The 13524-nt window shown below is 52.5% G+C and overlaps 1 protein-coding gene across 1 annotated transcript in view; it reads left to right on the top strand.

Annotated features, from left to right (window-relative positions):
- The first annotated feature begins 3914 nt into the window (after positions 1 to 3914).
- SLC25A37 (solute carrier family 25 member 37) overlaps positions 3915 to 13524 on the top strand; it is a 43492-nt gene continuing 33882 nt past the window's right edge. Inside the window, exon 1 of the mRNA XM_029203095.1 lies at positions 3915 to 4232. Coding sequence (XP_029058928.1) covers positions 4023 to 4232 — 210 coding nt within the window. The 5' untranslated portion in view covers positions 3915 to 4022. The remainder of the gene's footprint in view (positions 4233 to 13524) is intronic.

Here is a 13524-nt window from a genome sequence, read left to right as displayed (position 1 = left end):
TCTGGGAGGCAGAGCTGGGCAACTCCTCTCTCAGCCCTCTGATTAAACTACCAGCTCGGACCCTCTCTTGTCACCACCTTTCATAAAAGGAAGCCCCGTTAACTGAGGCAGCTCTGCCTTCTCTGTGCCTGGTGGCCCACCCCCCCATCCCTTCCTTATTTGATGGGGGGCCCTGGAGGGAGGCTAGCTTTTGGCCTCCATTTCTTCTGTCTCAAGGGGAGACTCATCCCTGAGGATGAATCACAGATAGAGCTTTTAGGGAACACAGTGCTGTCTTTAGGAAAGCAAGAGGTTCTGGGATTATAGGGTCAGATGTGTAAATGAGGGAGACACCCTGCATGTCTAGAGGCCCGCGCAGCCCTTCCAACTTATACACTTGACTTAAAGATAACGGAGATGTGGAGGAGTTCACATTGTGAAAAACAAAGGCAAAATGCACACCCCACCTGGTACCCAGCACATCACACCAGCTGCAGTCCCTCCATGGTCCGGGCCTCCCTTCTGTTAGAGGAATTCTGGGGCTCCTGGGGGAGACACAGCATTGGCTAAATTCTGGGTAGGGTGTTAATATATCTGTGTGTTGCATGGGTGGGCAGGTGGATGCCAGGGTTTAAGTAATTATGGTGAAAAAGGTAGGATTTTGGAGGAAGCCTGGACCTCTTAACTCTATACTCTTAACTCCTTTCTGTCCTCTTTCCTCCCAACACCCCCAAATTATATATACTTCACCACGAGCTTCTATTTTTTTCTGTATTTCATTCACCATGTGTTAAGTGGCAGTGCCCATGGTAAGCAGGTGAGGAAGCATGCCAACCAAAAGGGCCAGAGCCACATAGCTGCTAAATGGTGGAATCTGGGCTTGAACAGGTCCATGACTCCAACTCAAATGCTCTTCCCCCTACACCCTCTGTAACTTCCCATTTCTAAGTGGAACTTGACTCCCAGCTGGGCTAAAGCAGCATGATGACGTCTCCAGAACTTCAACATTCAGGAACTTTATGTAAGACTCGGCTGGAACCAGCAAGTCATTCTGAGTCTCCTGGTTTACCCCACAGGGCAGGATCTCCGCTCTGCTCCTGGGTCCTTCCAGTGCTGCCTCCTTGTTGGTAGTGTGGTCAAAGCACTGGGTTATGGTGTCTGGGATCTCACCCCTCCTTGCAAGCAGGCCTTCCTCAGAGATCTAAGACCACGTCTGGCTGCTGCATTCTGACATCTAGGGAAGCCTCCTTCATTATGATGCCCATTTGCTACTATACAGAATATTGTTGGATGGGAAGGAAGAGCTGAAACCTAGGCGGGGACTCCAGAGATGATTCTCAGACCCACACCTCCAAATTGGCTTCCCAAGGGAACCTCCACCACATCCTCAAAGGTGAAGGCCACCTGTGGAAGCTATGGTGCTGCCACCATCCCTGCTGCCACTCCCACTGGCACAATTGCCTCTCAACATTCATGAACTTGGTGTCCAGACCCTGCAATGCTATTGTAACAGGCAAGCCACTGCCCACCCCAACTGCTCCTAACCCAAGAGTCTATGATTTCACTAGGCAGTGTATAACTTCAAAGCAGCAGGAAGGTGGTCTCTATCTGCTTTCCACTTCCCAGATCTCCCTAGTTCACCTAACTGGCAGAATATAAATTATATCTAGACTCCTAGTTGCAAAGGAGTCTGAGAAATGTGGTTTACAATTTTCTGGTCACTACAGTACAAGGAGAAGTTTAAGATGGATGCTGAGGGCCAAACCACCATATATATTGGTGAGAAAAAATATTGAATATTCAAAATAAATATTCCAAAGATTTTCTAAATGCTTCTGGCTTAACGTTTGTTTAATGAAATTTAAAATAAATCTTAGGTATCTGAAGATTATGGGCATGTTCACAAGTGCCAAGGGTCCTCTTAACCATCCACAAGCTTACTTTTCTCCACCAATATCACCATTGCAGAGTTCAGGGGGTTTCTCATCCGTTGGGAGATTAGATCCTAAAAAGAATGATCCATTTTCATTCTTTCCATTTTTTTAATTATAGAAACAATACAAGCATTGTTTGAAAAAAAGAGTAAAAATACCTCTAATCCTATGTCACTATCACAATAACCACTTCACTCTTTTCCTATGCATGTTTACATCTTTGTGAACGTAATGTTCATAGAATTTTGTTTTGTTTTTTCACATAACATTGCATCATAATTATTTCCCGTGTCGTTGCGTAGCCACAATTTTAATGGCCCCATAATATTTCATGAATACAGGTATCATAATTTGCTCAGCCAATGTTCTCTAGTTGAACATTTTGGTTGTTTCCAATTATTTATTACTATGAATAATGCTTTGAAGAGCGTCATGCATATTCAGACAGTTGTGTCACATTCCCTGAAGTGGGACGATGAGTTAATATGTACTGGTTAAAGGGTATCCATTTTTACACGAGTATCAACAGGTTTTGACCAACGTTTCTTCAAAATCACCTCTGGCAAAAGCAATTACTAAATTGTTCTCCAGCAATTACTAAATACAGAGCGTGTTTCTACCTAGCCCATCCTTAGCACCCGTCTCGGGAGCAACTTTTGGCAGCTACCAAAATTGGGGAAATGGTGCCCTTGGCCATGAAGACTCTATTGACATCACTCACATCACTGAATCTCAAATCCCAGAGAGCTGCCTGGGTTGTTATGACCCAAATCTTGGGACCAGGGTGAGGCCAAAGAGGGTGTGCAGCATCTTCAGGGTCTCCTGAAGACCCTTTTCATATCTCAAGGCACAGCTTTTCTGACCAGAGAAGCCTTCTTTGGATAAGGTGCAGTAAAAGTTGATCAGCTCCAGCCAAATCTTAAGCCCAGAACATGCACATTTAGATGTGCAGATGCCATGCTTTCAGGGAGCCTTAGATAAACAGGCAGGTTACTCCCCTACTTTTTGATTACTCCCCCTTCCCCCAGATGGAGATAGACAATATTATTTAGGTTAAAATAAAACAGTCTGGGTTACACTATTTAAGAAGATAGCTTGGGATGAGTTTAAGATCTAGAAGACCAGAGTCTTTAAAGATAGGCAGATGCAATACTGCACGATTTCACTCTCTTGGCCACTTTGCACCCTACTGTGAGACCAGGCTTCTAAAGCCCCTCCAGCCCCAGGAAAACGTGCTGAAGGCGCCTACTCAGAAGGGCTCCATCCTGGTGACTACTTATTGCCCAGTCCAGGGCAGGGTGGATTTAGCCTCTTGGTGAGAATAAGGAGGCACAAGTTTTGCTCTATGTATTATGTGTTTTCAGTGAGACAGAAAAATTCGAGTAAGTGGCCGTTCTCCTCAACGAAGCAGCCTGGCACAGCATCTTGACTTTTCACTTTGTTCCCTCCACGGGACGTGCTCTCGAGCTGCACAAAAGGAGGTGCACCCCTCATATCGCGCAGTGGGTCCTCAATTCTAGAACTCCACTCCACCTCCACGTGTGCCTCCACCCCTCCCGTCCTCCAGCCACCATAACTGCTCCATAAATGACGTTCGCAGCAACTTCCCCCCTCCAGGCCTGAGGAATGCCAAAGCTTGCTGAGCAATACTGTTTGCAAAATCCCCGGCTCTGGGGACAGATTTTCCGCTGCTCCGAATCTCCCTCCAGCCTCAAGCATTGCCCAATCCCTACGGTCCGGCTGACCCTCCCCAGCGACTACCCCCTGGTCTGCCCCAAACCAGGCAGCACCACCCCAACAGGAGGTAAGACAACTTCCCGGGACACCCCAACGTCTCCTTTCGCCCCCATCCGGTAGCTTGGAAATGTGCACTGTGCAGTGACGTCACACTGGGAGGCGGGTCCCCACTGTCCCGCACACCAATGGTGCGGCCGCGGCCGGCCTCTCCTTTCCCAGTGATTGGTGCCCCTCTGCTCCACCCCAGCCCGCCATGGCGTCAGGCGTCGCAGCACCCGGGAGGTGGTTCCCACTTTAAAGAAGTGAAGTTTTTCGCCCCCTCCCCCTCCCCGCCCGCCTCCTGCAGCCTCCCGCGCCCAGCGGAGCCGGCGGATGGAGCTACGCTGCGGCGGCGTAGGGAGCCAGGCTGGAGGGCGCAGGATGGATGGGGACAGCCGAGATGGCGGCGGCGGCTGCAAGGACGCCGGGTCGGAGGACTATGAGAACCTGCCGACCAGCGTCTCCTTATCCATCCACATGACAGCCGGAGCGATGGCCGGGATCCTGGAGCACTCGGTCATGTACCCGGTAGACTCAGTGAAGGTGAGGCGCGAGGGGACTTTAGGGACGGAGCGAGCGGAGAGGAGAGCGCGCGCGCGTGCGTTTGCATCCCGCGCAGGAGCAGCCTGGATGCAGCTCTCCGAAACCGCGCTCTCCTCGGGGCCGCGGCGCCCCGGGTCTCCTGGGTCTCACCAGGAGTTGGCGCGCGTAGCGGGGGCGCCGAGGAGCGCGCTGCGCAGCTCCTTCCGCTGTGCGCCTGGGCCCTGGGGGCACCCCCCGCGCCCACGAGGGTGCCCCAGCCGGCGCCCCGCTCCGCCGCTCCCGCCGAGTTCCCGGCCCGGGCTGCTGGCGGCGCTGCGGCCGGCGAGGAGGAGTGGCGAGCGCTGCTGGCCTCGGTGGTGGCGGCGGGGTTCCCGAGGGAGGCGGCCAGTGCAGCTTTGCACAGTCTTACCACTGTCTGGCCACGCTATCGGAGAGTTTGTGGTCCCGGGTCGTTGCGGCTCCAGCTGGCGCTCCCGGTGTCCGAGCCGTGGCGAGCGGTGTCCGCCGGCCGGTGCCGGGTGGCCGAGGCTGCCCACACGTGCGCTGTCCCGGAGGGACCCGCCGCCGGGAGCGCTAACCACGCTCGCGCCGAGGAACGTGTCCCCGGTCCGGCCGGCCCGGCCACCCGCCCTCCGGCTGTCGAGCCGCTGAGAGGCAGTAAGACTTGCAATGACATTTGCCTTCTCATTTTGTTGCAGGGAGGCGGGCAGGCAGGGAGAGCGTGTGCTATACAGCCTTTCTTACGGTTTGTGTAATAGACGTTCAGTTGGCCCGGTACTTCCCGGGTAGTTTTAAATGCATTTCTGTAAGGAGGCAGTTTTAGCCAGGCGGATTTTGCCTGAGTTGCCCTCAGTCAGCCTGTTCAGGATACCGAATGGCTAGGGGATAGAGTGCTGAGGGGGAGTAATACTAGTACTGACACATCGCACTTTTGTGGGCAGAACTCATCTAAAACATACAGCAACCCTGGGGATTAACAGATGAAGAAACCGTGGCACAGAGAGGTGAACAGATTAGCCTGCCCGGGCTCGTGAGCCACCTGTATCCTCCGACTCCAGCCTCAGTGTGCTTTGGGAGATTTGGGGACCTCTCCGGGTGGCAGTTATCTTGGAAGGCAGGCCCAGCAGAGTTCCCCAGTTAGCATCTGTGTCTTGTTGCTGATGCTGGCCCCATGTGAGTGGCGTGAAGGCCAGAATGTCTAATGCAGAGGGTTTTCCCTGCCCTGGGCAGCTCTCAGAGCTGGCAGTCGGTGGCTGGACAGACACGGGTCCAGAGAGAAGACCACGGGCATTGGCAGTAAGGTGAGCCCAAGTCTTATATTGTGCTGCTGGGACTGAGCCATCACCCCTTCTCTTCCTCTGGCATCCCAGTGGGGAATTAAGGGAATGGTCCTTGCCTGCCAGGGTTACAGAGGCCACAGGGAGATCTTGTCTTTTAGGTTTCCGAAGCTGCTCCAGGAAAGACCCTGGACAGATACCAGGTGGCATTTGTGTAGGAAAGAATCCCTCACATGTAATAAAATTCCCCATGTTTGAAGTTGTTGTCTCAGGTGCCTTGGACAGAGTGTGGGAAAGTTAGGAGCAGGGAGATGTTATTTGAGCAGGCACCAGACCCACTGGGTCGTGGAGATGAATGTTCCATCAAAGACCTGTACCACTTCTGAGGCCCTTGGCCTCTGCTGTGAGTTTGGTTCAGGGCATCATTTTAGCTTATCTTTAGGATTAGGAATAGTCAGTCATGCCTTTTGAGCTCCCCGTGACACTCTGAAGAGGCATTAATCTCACGTGTTTAAATTTTGTGATCTGTGTTTAGTTTCCTCCCTGCCCCTCCTTCTGCCCCATGGATGCTGGTCTGTTTTGATCCATTTGTCACTGTGTACTTAGTATTACTTTCCGTAGCGGTTTTCACCTGTGACCAGGTTAACGTGGTGTGTATGATCGAAGGAGCTGGTCTTACCATCCTAGGCAAGTCATTCTGTGGGGCTTGACTGTAAAATGAAGGCTTGGGTTAACTAACCAGGAAGGTTTTCTAGGTTCTGCGATTATAATCCTAGCTCTGAATAACGACCCTTAGGGGTTCTTCTGGTTTTGAGCATGCAGGTTTGGCTTTAAAGCCCCTCTTGTTTTTTGGCTACAACTTTCTTGGATTACTCTTTTCACTTTGCAGCAGGGATGAAAGGCACAGAGTTAAGTGGCATGAGCCCCGCTGTGTGACCCCAGTGAGGCTGTGGCAGAGTGCCAACGTGTGCCAAGACCAGCATGGTTGTCATGTGTCCAACATGAGATATGCTTCAGTCACGGAAATGCTCTACTTGGGGAGACCTTCACTGTGTTCTTCTTAAATATTTGGGAAGATGAAGACTGTGAGTAATTGAATCAGGAGCCCTGGGCTGGGGTTCAAGCCCGGCCCCTAACTTGTTTCATGCCTTAGGCAGTGTTCTGTGTCTTAGTTTTGTCACTAGTAAAACGGAGGCTGTGGACCAGTTCAGTATTTCCCATTTTTAACCTGCCCCCCTTTCTATGAACACAGAACACTCGTCCTCTTTTTTTTTTTTTTTTTTTTTTTTGCGGTACACGGTCCTCTCACTGTTGTGGCCTCTCCCATTGCGGAGCACAGGCTCCGGACGCACAGGCTCAGCGGCCATGGCTTATGTGCCCAGCCGCTCCACGGCATGTGGGATCTTCCCGGACTGGGGCACGAACCCGCGTCCCCTGCATCGGCAGGTGGACTCTCAACCACTGCATCACCAGTGAAGCCCCCACTCGTCCTCTTTACGTTCTTGAAATTTCAAAAAGTTATTACACCTGAAGCCAAATCAATGTAAGTTGTATCTTGAAAGGGAAAAAAAAAGTTTTCTTTGATTTTATAAGGCACACAGTTTTAACCTGTTCTTATAAAGTTCAGTGAGAGTGTTGGATGGGCCTGCTTTTCCCAGTTTTTCTCTCCTAGATAGTGTGAACCATGGTGCTCAGGGGTGGTCACTTTCATTTCTGAGCCCAGCGAGCTGTTAGGTTAGGTCATTGAGTGCAAATAGGTCAGCCTTGCTAATGCTTCCCACTGTAACATTACATACATTTTCCCATGAATTCCCATCCCCCCCACCATGTCACCTTAATGATCTGCATTTTTCAAACTGGGTGGTGACCCATCAGTGGGAGCAACATTTTTTTAAAATTAATTAATTAATTAATTTTGGGCTGTGTTGGGTCTTCGTTGCTGCGTGTGGGCTTTCTCTAGTTGCTGTGAGCGGGGGCTACTCTTCGTTGCAGTACGCAGGCTTCTCGTTGCGGTGGCTTCTCTTGTTGCGGAGCGTGGGCTCTAGGCGTGTGGGCTTCAGTCGTTGCGGTACATGGGCTTCAGTAGTTGTGGCTCGCGGGCTCAGTAGTTGTGGCTCGTGGGCTCTAGAGCGCAGGCTCAGTAGTTGTGGCGCACGGGCTTAGTTGCTCTGAGGCATGTGGGATCTTCGTGGACCAGGGCTCCAACCGGTGTCCCGTGCATTGGCAGGCGGATTCTTAACCACTGCGCCACCAGGGAAGTCCCGGGAGCAACATTTTTAAAAAGCCAGATTGGTGCGAGTACAAAACACGGGCATGTGTGGCATGCGGTAAGGAGCAGTGTCGCTCCATGAAATTCTGCTTGGGTGTGTGTGTGTGTGTGTGTTCCCTGAGTGGCTGTGTAAAGTGCACTTCTGGCTGGGGATTATGGACAAAAACGTCTGAAAAACACTGAACCTCATAATCACTAGTGCCTCTTGAGCTCCAGCAGTCAACAGCCTGTGATTATTAAGTGGGTATTTGGAAGACTTTGGGCAACTTTTCTCCTCTTTCCTGTGTCTTCCTCTGTCACTTGTCCCCGCGCTGGTGGCATATGAGTACTCACTCATCCATAAAGGGCCAGGCTGCTGGGACCCCGTAGTGGTCCCAGGGGAGCGAGCGAGGGGGCTCCGTAGGGCTCTCGCCAAAGGGTAGCCACGACTTGCTCCTTTCCAACTGGGGCTTTGCAGCCCCTCTACCGTGAGCCTCTCCCTGGTGCTCCAGAGGGGCCAGTGGCGTGGTCGCTTAGACCAGCACTTGGGGTGGATGTGAGAACCCCTGATCGGGAGCGCTCAGGGCTGTGGGGAGAATGCCAGGTGGGTGGAGGAGGAAATTCCAACCAGATTAGGCACACCGCTCGCAGACCATGCTGAGTCCTGCGGTGGCGAAAGCCGGGGCAGAAGGAAACAGGAAAGATTTGAAGCGAGGGAACTTCCGCTGACCCTTTCACAGCCCTTCTCTTGTTTTGCTTGTCAGGGAAACTCAGTCCTCAAGCTCTGCTGGGGGAAGCCCTCCTTCCCCGCCAGGGTGCAGCCCGATGGCAGGGCACTGACTGCCGGCCGAGTGGGTTAAGGCTCAGCCTTCTCTCTAGGAGCTGGTGGCTGCCGAGCCAGTTAGAAACCTCGCTTGGCCTTGGGGGTTTCTGTCGCCGGCCCTGCTGAGCTCCGAGCAGCAGCAGCGAGCCACGCAGGTGCCAGGAGGCTCTGCATTCCTCCACTTCTGACTTTTCTCATCCTTCCTGGTCCCAGCAGTGCAAGCTGACTGCTAGGGTCCTCTGGGGAGGTGGGGAGCAGGGGGTGAAGGCAGCTGCCAGTGTCTCCCACCCACTCCAGTGCTTTCGAAACCAAGTACCGTCCAGTAGATGCCATTCTGCTTTGAAAGGGCGTGAAATCCCAAATTGCTCTCGTTCTTGCAACAAAATTATAGTGATCTTTCCTGTCTCCTAGAGATCCCGCCCCTCCCTTCTTTTCCGTCCTCCTTCAGCGGGAGGCGCTTTTCTAAAAGGTGGATTTCGGAGTGGCGTGGAGTCCAGCAAGGAGTCCTCTCGAACTTCTGTCCGGTTGTCTGTGTCATGAACACCCGGGCCGCGTGCCGATGCCCAGGGCTGAGGTCTGCTGGAGGAGTGGGAAAAGGGATCTCAGGCGGTCCCAGATCATCACTTGGCCCCCATGTGGCCACTTTCTGGCCGGCTGCTGGCCCCCTCTGCCCAGAAGTCGGGGAGAGGGAGGCTGGAGCAAAGGGCTTGGAGGGGAGCCCCTAGAATTATAGTTGGCAGCCAAGGCGGCCTCAGCTCTTTAACAGCCGGAGGCACTTGGGGCTAATTGGGGGGATTCAATTACATTGTTTAAGCCATACAGGGGTGTGCACATGGGGTAGGGGGGTGTGCACATGAAGTGGGGGGGCGTGTCATGTGGAAGGGAGGGCGTGGCTCTGTGGAGTAGGCCTTCCATAGTTTCCTGGTTTCCGTTGGGCACCTTTTAGCCATCTGTGACCCTTTCATTGAAGAGGGCTTTTGTCCCACTGCTCTTTGGGGCGGTGACCAATCTCCAGACTTGAGTCCCACTTTTCTTCTTTTACAGGCTTGGGTTCTGGACCCCTTCTGACTTTCCCTGACCCACTGGATGAACTGGTTTGCTCATCCTTGAACTGGTGTTCAAGGAAGCCTTTGGTAGTCCCTCTTGAACCCCAGAACTGGCTCTTTTCATATCTCCCCTGGTACCCAAGGGGTACTTGGGTACTTTTCATATCTCCCCTGGTACCCAAGGGGTACTTTCCTTCTCAGAGAGTTTTCTTTTTGTTTTTAATCTTCATTGAGTTCTGCTTCTCCGAAAGTCTGCCCTCCCCTCCCAGCCTCCACCTGGAATGTTTGCTGCCGTCATTTTTCATAGGAGCCTTGCATCCGATCACTGTCTCTTTAACTGCAAACTTGCCCTCAAGCTCCTTCTGAGCCGCAGTTTCTCACCCTCAGAGAACTATCTTGGGGCAATTCAGGTCCCAGTCTTGGACTTAACCGGTTGGGCAGGACACTTAGCTTTTCTGAGGTCTAGTTCTCTTATCTGTGAAATGCAGACACAAATTTTCTTCCTGCTTTTTCTCACCTGAACCAACTTTCCATTGCTTCCTTCTTCCCTTGTTTTCCCGTCGGAACCCATGGAAGTTCCGTGTAACAGGCTCCCTTACATCTTCACTGAGTTTTCCTTCCTCCTGCCGGTGCTCTTCTCCTGAGACCCCCACTTCCCTGAAGCCTCTCAAGAAAAGATGGTTCCCATCACCTCAAACCACATGCCTTGGGGCTGCTGCCCTCTGGCTGTTAATCACCCACCTTATCAACTGCTCCTTCCCCTTTGAGACTCCCGCCATCTACTTCCACCAGTGTCAATCCCTCTTCTCTCTCTGTCCCCACTCACCTCCTGCTCTATTGGGATGGCAGGATGGGTAGGGGCAGGGGCCCCTGAGCCAGACTGCATGGACTAGGTCCTGCTTCCCACTTGGGTGTGACCTGGGGCAAGTTTCTTCATCCACCTCTGTGCCCAGTTTCCCCACCTGTAAAAAAAGGACAAGATGGTACTGATGTCCCAGGTGGCTGTGAGGGTTGAGTCCTTACAGCGCTTATCAGAGCCTGCTGTGTATGAGTGTCCCCTAGGTGGGAGCTCTCCGCTTCATCATGGTCATCATCAATGACGTGATCCAGTCACTTTCCCTCGTTCTCTGAATGTTGGCGTCTGGCTCATAGACCGCTCCTCTACCCTGAATCCCATCATCACCCTGAGACTGTCCCCTCTTGGCCACCACCCAACGAACACCCAAATCCCTCCATTCTTTACGTGGCTCAGATCGAGGGCTGTTACCTCCACGGGGCCTTGTCCTGACCCAGAACCTTTCCGCCTCTGAAATCGTGCGTTCAGACGTCTCATAACCTGGCCACAGCTTTCTCATGGTCACACTGTGCTAGGGCTCCTGTCTCTTCTCTCTATCCTCACAGCGCATCCCTGGCTTCCTCAGCCCGTCACTGCAGCCACTCTCGGGCCCGCAGTTTCTCTGCCTTTGGTTCTTCCAACGCTGGCCTGCCCACACCTAATCCCTAACAACCCACCACCCGCTGGGCAGCCGAGCCCTTCGGGAGAAACCCACACTGCTGCCCCGTGTGCCAGGCCTCTGGGGCCCCCAGCAGACCCCACTCCTCCAGCAGACCCCAGCCCTGGGCATCGGCACGTGGCCCGGGTGTTCATGACACAGACAACCGGACAGAAGTTCGAGAGGACTCCTCGCTGGACTCCACGGCACTCCGAAATCCACCTCTTAGAAAAGCACCTCCCGCTGAAGGAGGACAGAAAAGAAGGGAGGGGCGGGATCTCTAGGAGACAGGAAAGATCACTATAATTTTGTTGCAAGAACGAGAGCAATTTGGGATTTCACACCCTTTCGAAGCAGAATGGCATCTACTGTCCCTGCCCGTGTTCTGGTCAGTCTGCTTTTGTCCTCCTGAGCAGCTACTTCAGAGCATCTTGCTTCTCAGACCCCCACCCCTCCACTTCTCTCAGCCTCAGCGTGGCATCTCGCTCCCTGTTTATAGAGGAACCAGGCCCCCAGTCAGGCTCTCCTGTGACTGTCCTTCCAACTAGCCTGCCGTCTCCCGCCCTTCCCTCCTCCTATCTTAAGGTAAGAGGGTCCTTCCTTCCTCTAAGGGGAATCAGCGGGGGAAGGGTGACGTGTGGGGACCACCCCATACACCTGGATTTGAATCCTGGCTCTCCACCTGGGCCACCTTACTTGGCCTCTCTAAGCTCAGTTTCCTTGTCTGCAGAGTGGATGTGAATCCCAAGACCTACCTTACAGGGTTGTTGAAAGAATTAAGTGGGGTGACATACGTGAAGCTCTTGCTTATTGAAGTTCTCAATAAAGGTCATGGGAGTAGTTAGTTTGGTCAGCTGTCTCATGAGTAACCCGGTTCCAGTATCCTTAGCACACCCCCACCCAGCCCCACCCCACCATTGGTTCCTTCTTAGAAGCATTTCTACGTCCAGTCCGTACTTCTCCCATCTTAAATAAAGAACCAACCCCAGGCAGCTCACCTTGAGCCCACGTGCCCTTAAAATAACAAATGTTAGAGAAGGATGGTTGACATTCAGTCTCTCCCTCCTCCCCTTGTCACCCCCCAGGCCTCTCTGGGTTTTTGTGCCCGTCGCTCTGCTGGCACTAGGGTGCCAGCGATCTCCTGGCTAATAAATTCAGCCATCGTTTTCCTGGCCCCTCTGACGACAGGCAGCTGCTGGTCTTCCTCAGAATTCTGCCCTCTACCTTCTTTTCGTTCCTCGGGACACGTCTCCATTTCTGCCTGGGTCCTGATAACTCGCAGGTGGCATCTCTGTGTCTCTGGTCCAGACTCTCTAGGAGCTAGATAAACAGTTGCCTTGAAGACATGTCCATTTGGCTGTCTTGGTGTCCATCATGGACGTCTTGCCCTCCCCTCTGGCCTGCCCTTTGGCCTGGGCCCCCTCCCTCAGAAAATTGGGGATGGTCTTCAGCTTTTCCCCCACCTCTGCCTCCCTTCCCCTTCTCCCCGTATGCTTCCAAGACCTGTCCACTCCTGCATCTGTAATACCTCTTAATGTGTTTTCTTCTCCCTCCTACTGCTTCTACCTTGGTTCAGGGGACCCAGCAGCTCTCGCCTTTACATGGCAGACTTCCCTGATCACGGAGTCACAGTTGAACAAACCCTCCCCTCCACTCACCCACACTTCCCTATTGCCCGGCCCTGCTTTTTCTCCACAGCATGTGTTACCTTATAACACACAATACTGTTAATTCATACTTATTTATTTATTTATTTTCCTGGCCGTGCCACCCAGCCTGTGGAATCTTAGTTCCCTGACCAGGGATCGAACCTGTGCCCCCTGCAATGGAAGTGCAGAGTCTTAACCACTGGACTGCCAAGGAATTCCCTCATATTTATTATTTATACTGTTTACTATTTTCTTCATATTTGTAATGTTATTTACATTGTTTATGGTCTCCCTCCATTGGAATGTCAGCTCCCAGTGGGCAGGAACGTTTTACTCCTTTGTTCTCTGGTGTGTTCCTATTGCCAGAAGCAGGACCCGGCACACAGTAGGTGCTCAGTTAAGTATTGATATTTGTTGAATGAATTCCCACAAATCCTTCCTGGCTAGTCCTGCACACTCCCAGTTTTCTCTCCTTAAACAGGGAAGAGTAGCAATACCCATCCTGCCCACCTTTCGTATCTACTTACTGGATCTTGGAAGAAAGTGCAGCCAGGTTTGCAGTGAACACAGTTTAAAAAGCATAAAGCTCTCTGCAGGTGCCAGACCATGGTATTTATTATCAAATCAGGATCGTGTTAAAGGGGTAAGGTTAGCCGATTGGAATGGAAAGTCCAGCCTGTTCTCCATGGTGCTGCAGAGCCTGCAAGGGGCCTGAGGGGGTAGAGGGGCAGCCCATTGTCTCAGTTCACATCCATT

The sequence above is a fragment of the Monodon monoceros genome, unplaced genomic scaffold (genome assembly GCF_005190385.1).
Source record: "Monodon monoceros isolate NGI ecotype Baffin Bay Population unplaced genomic scaffold, NGI_Narwhal_1 Super_Scaffold_5, whole genome shotgun sequence".
Lineage (NCBI taxonomy): Eukaryota > Metazoa > Chordata > Mammalia > Artiodactyla > Monodontidae > Monodon > Monodon monoceros.
This window is presented reverse-complemented; position numbering and strand designations above follow the sequence as displayed.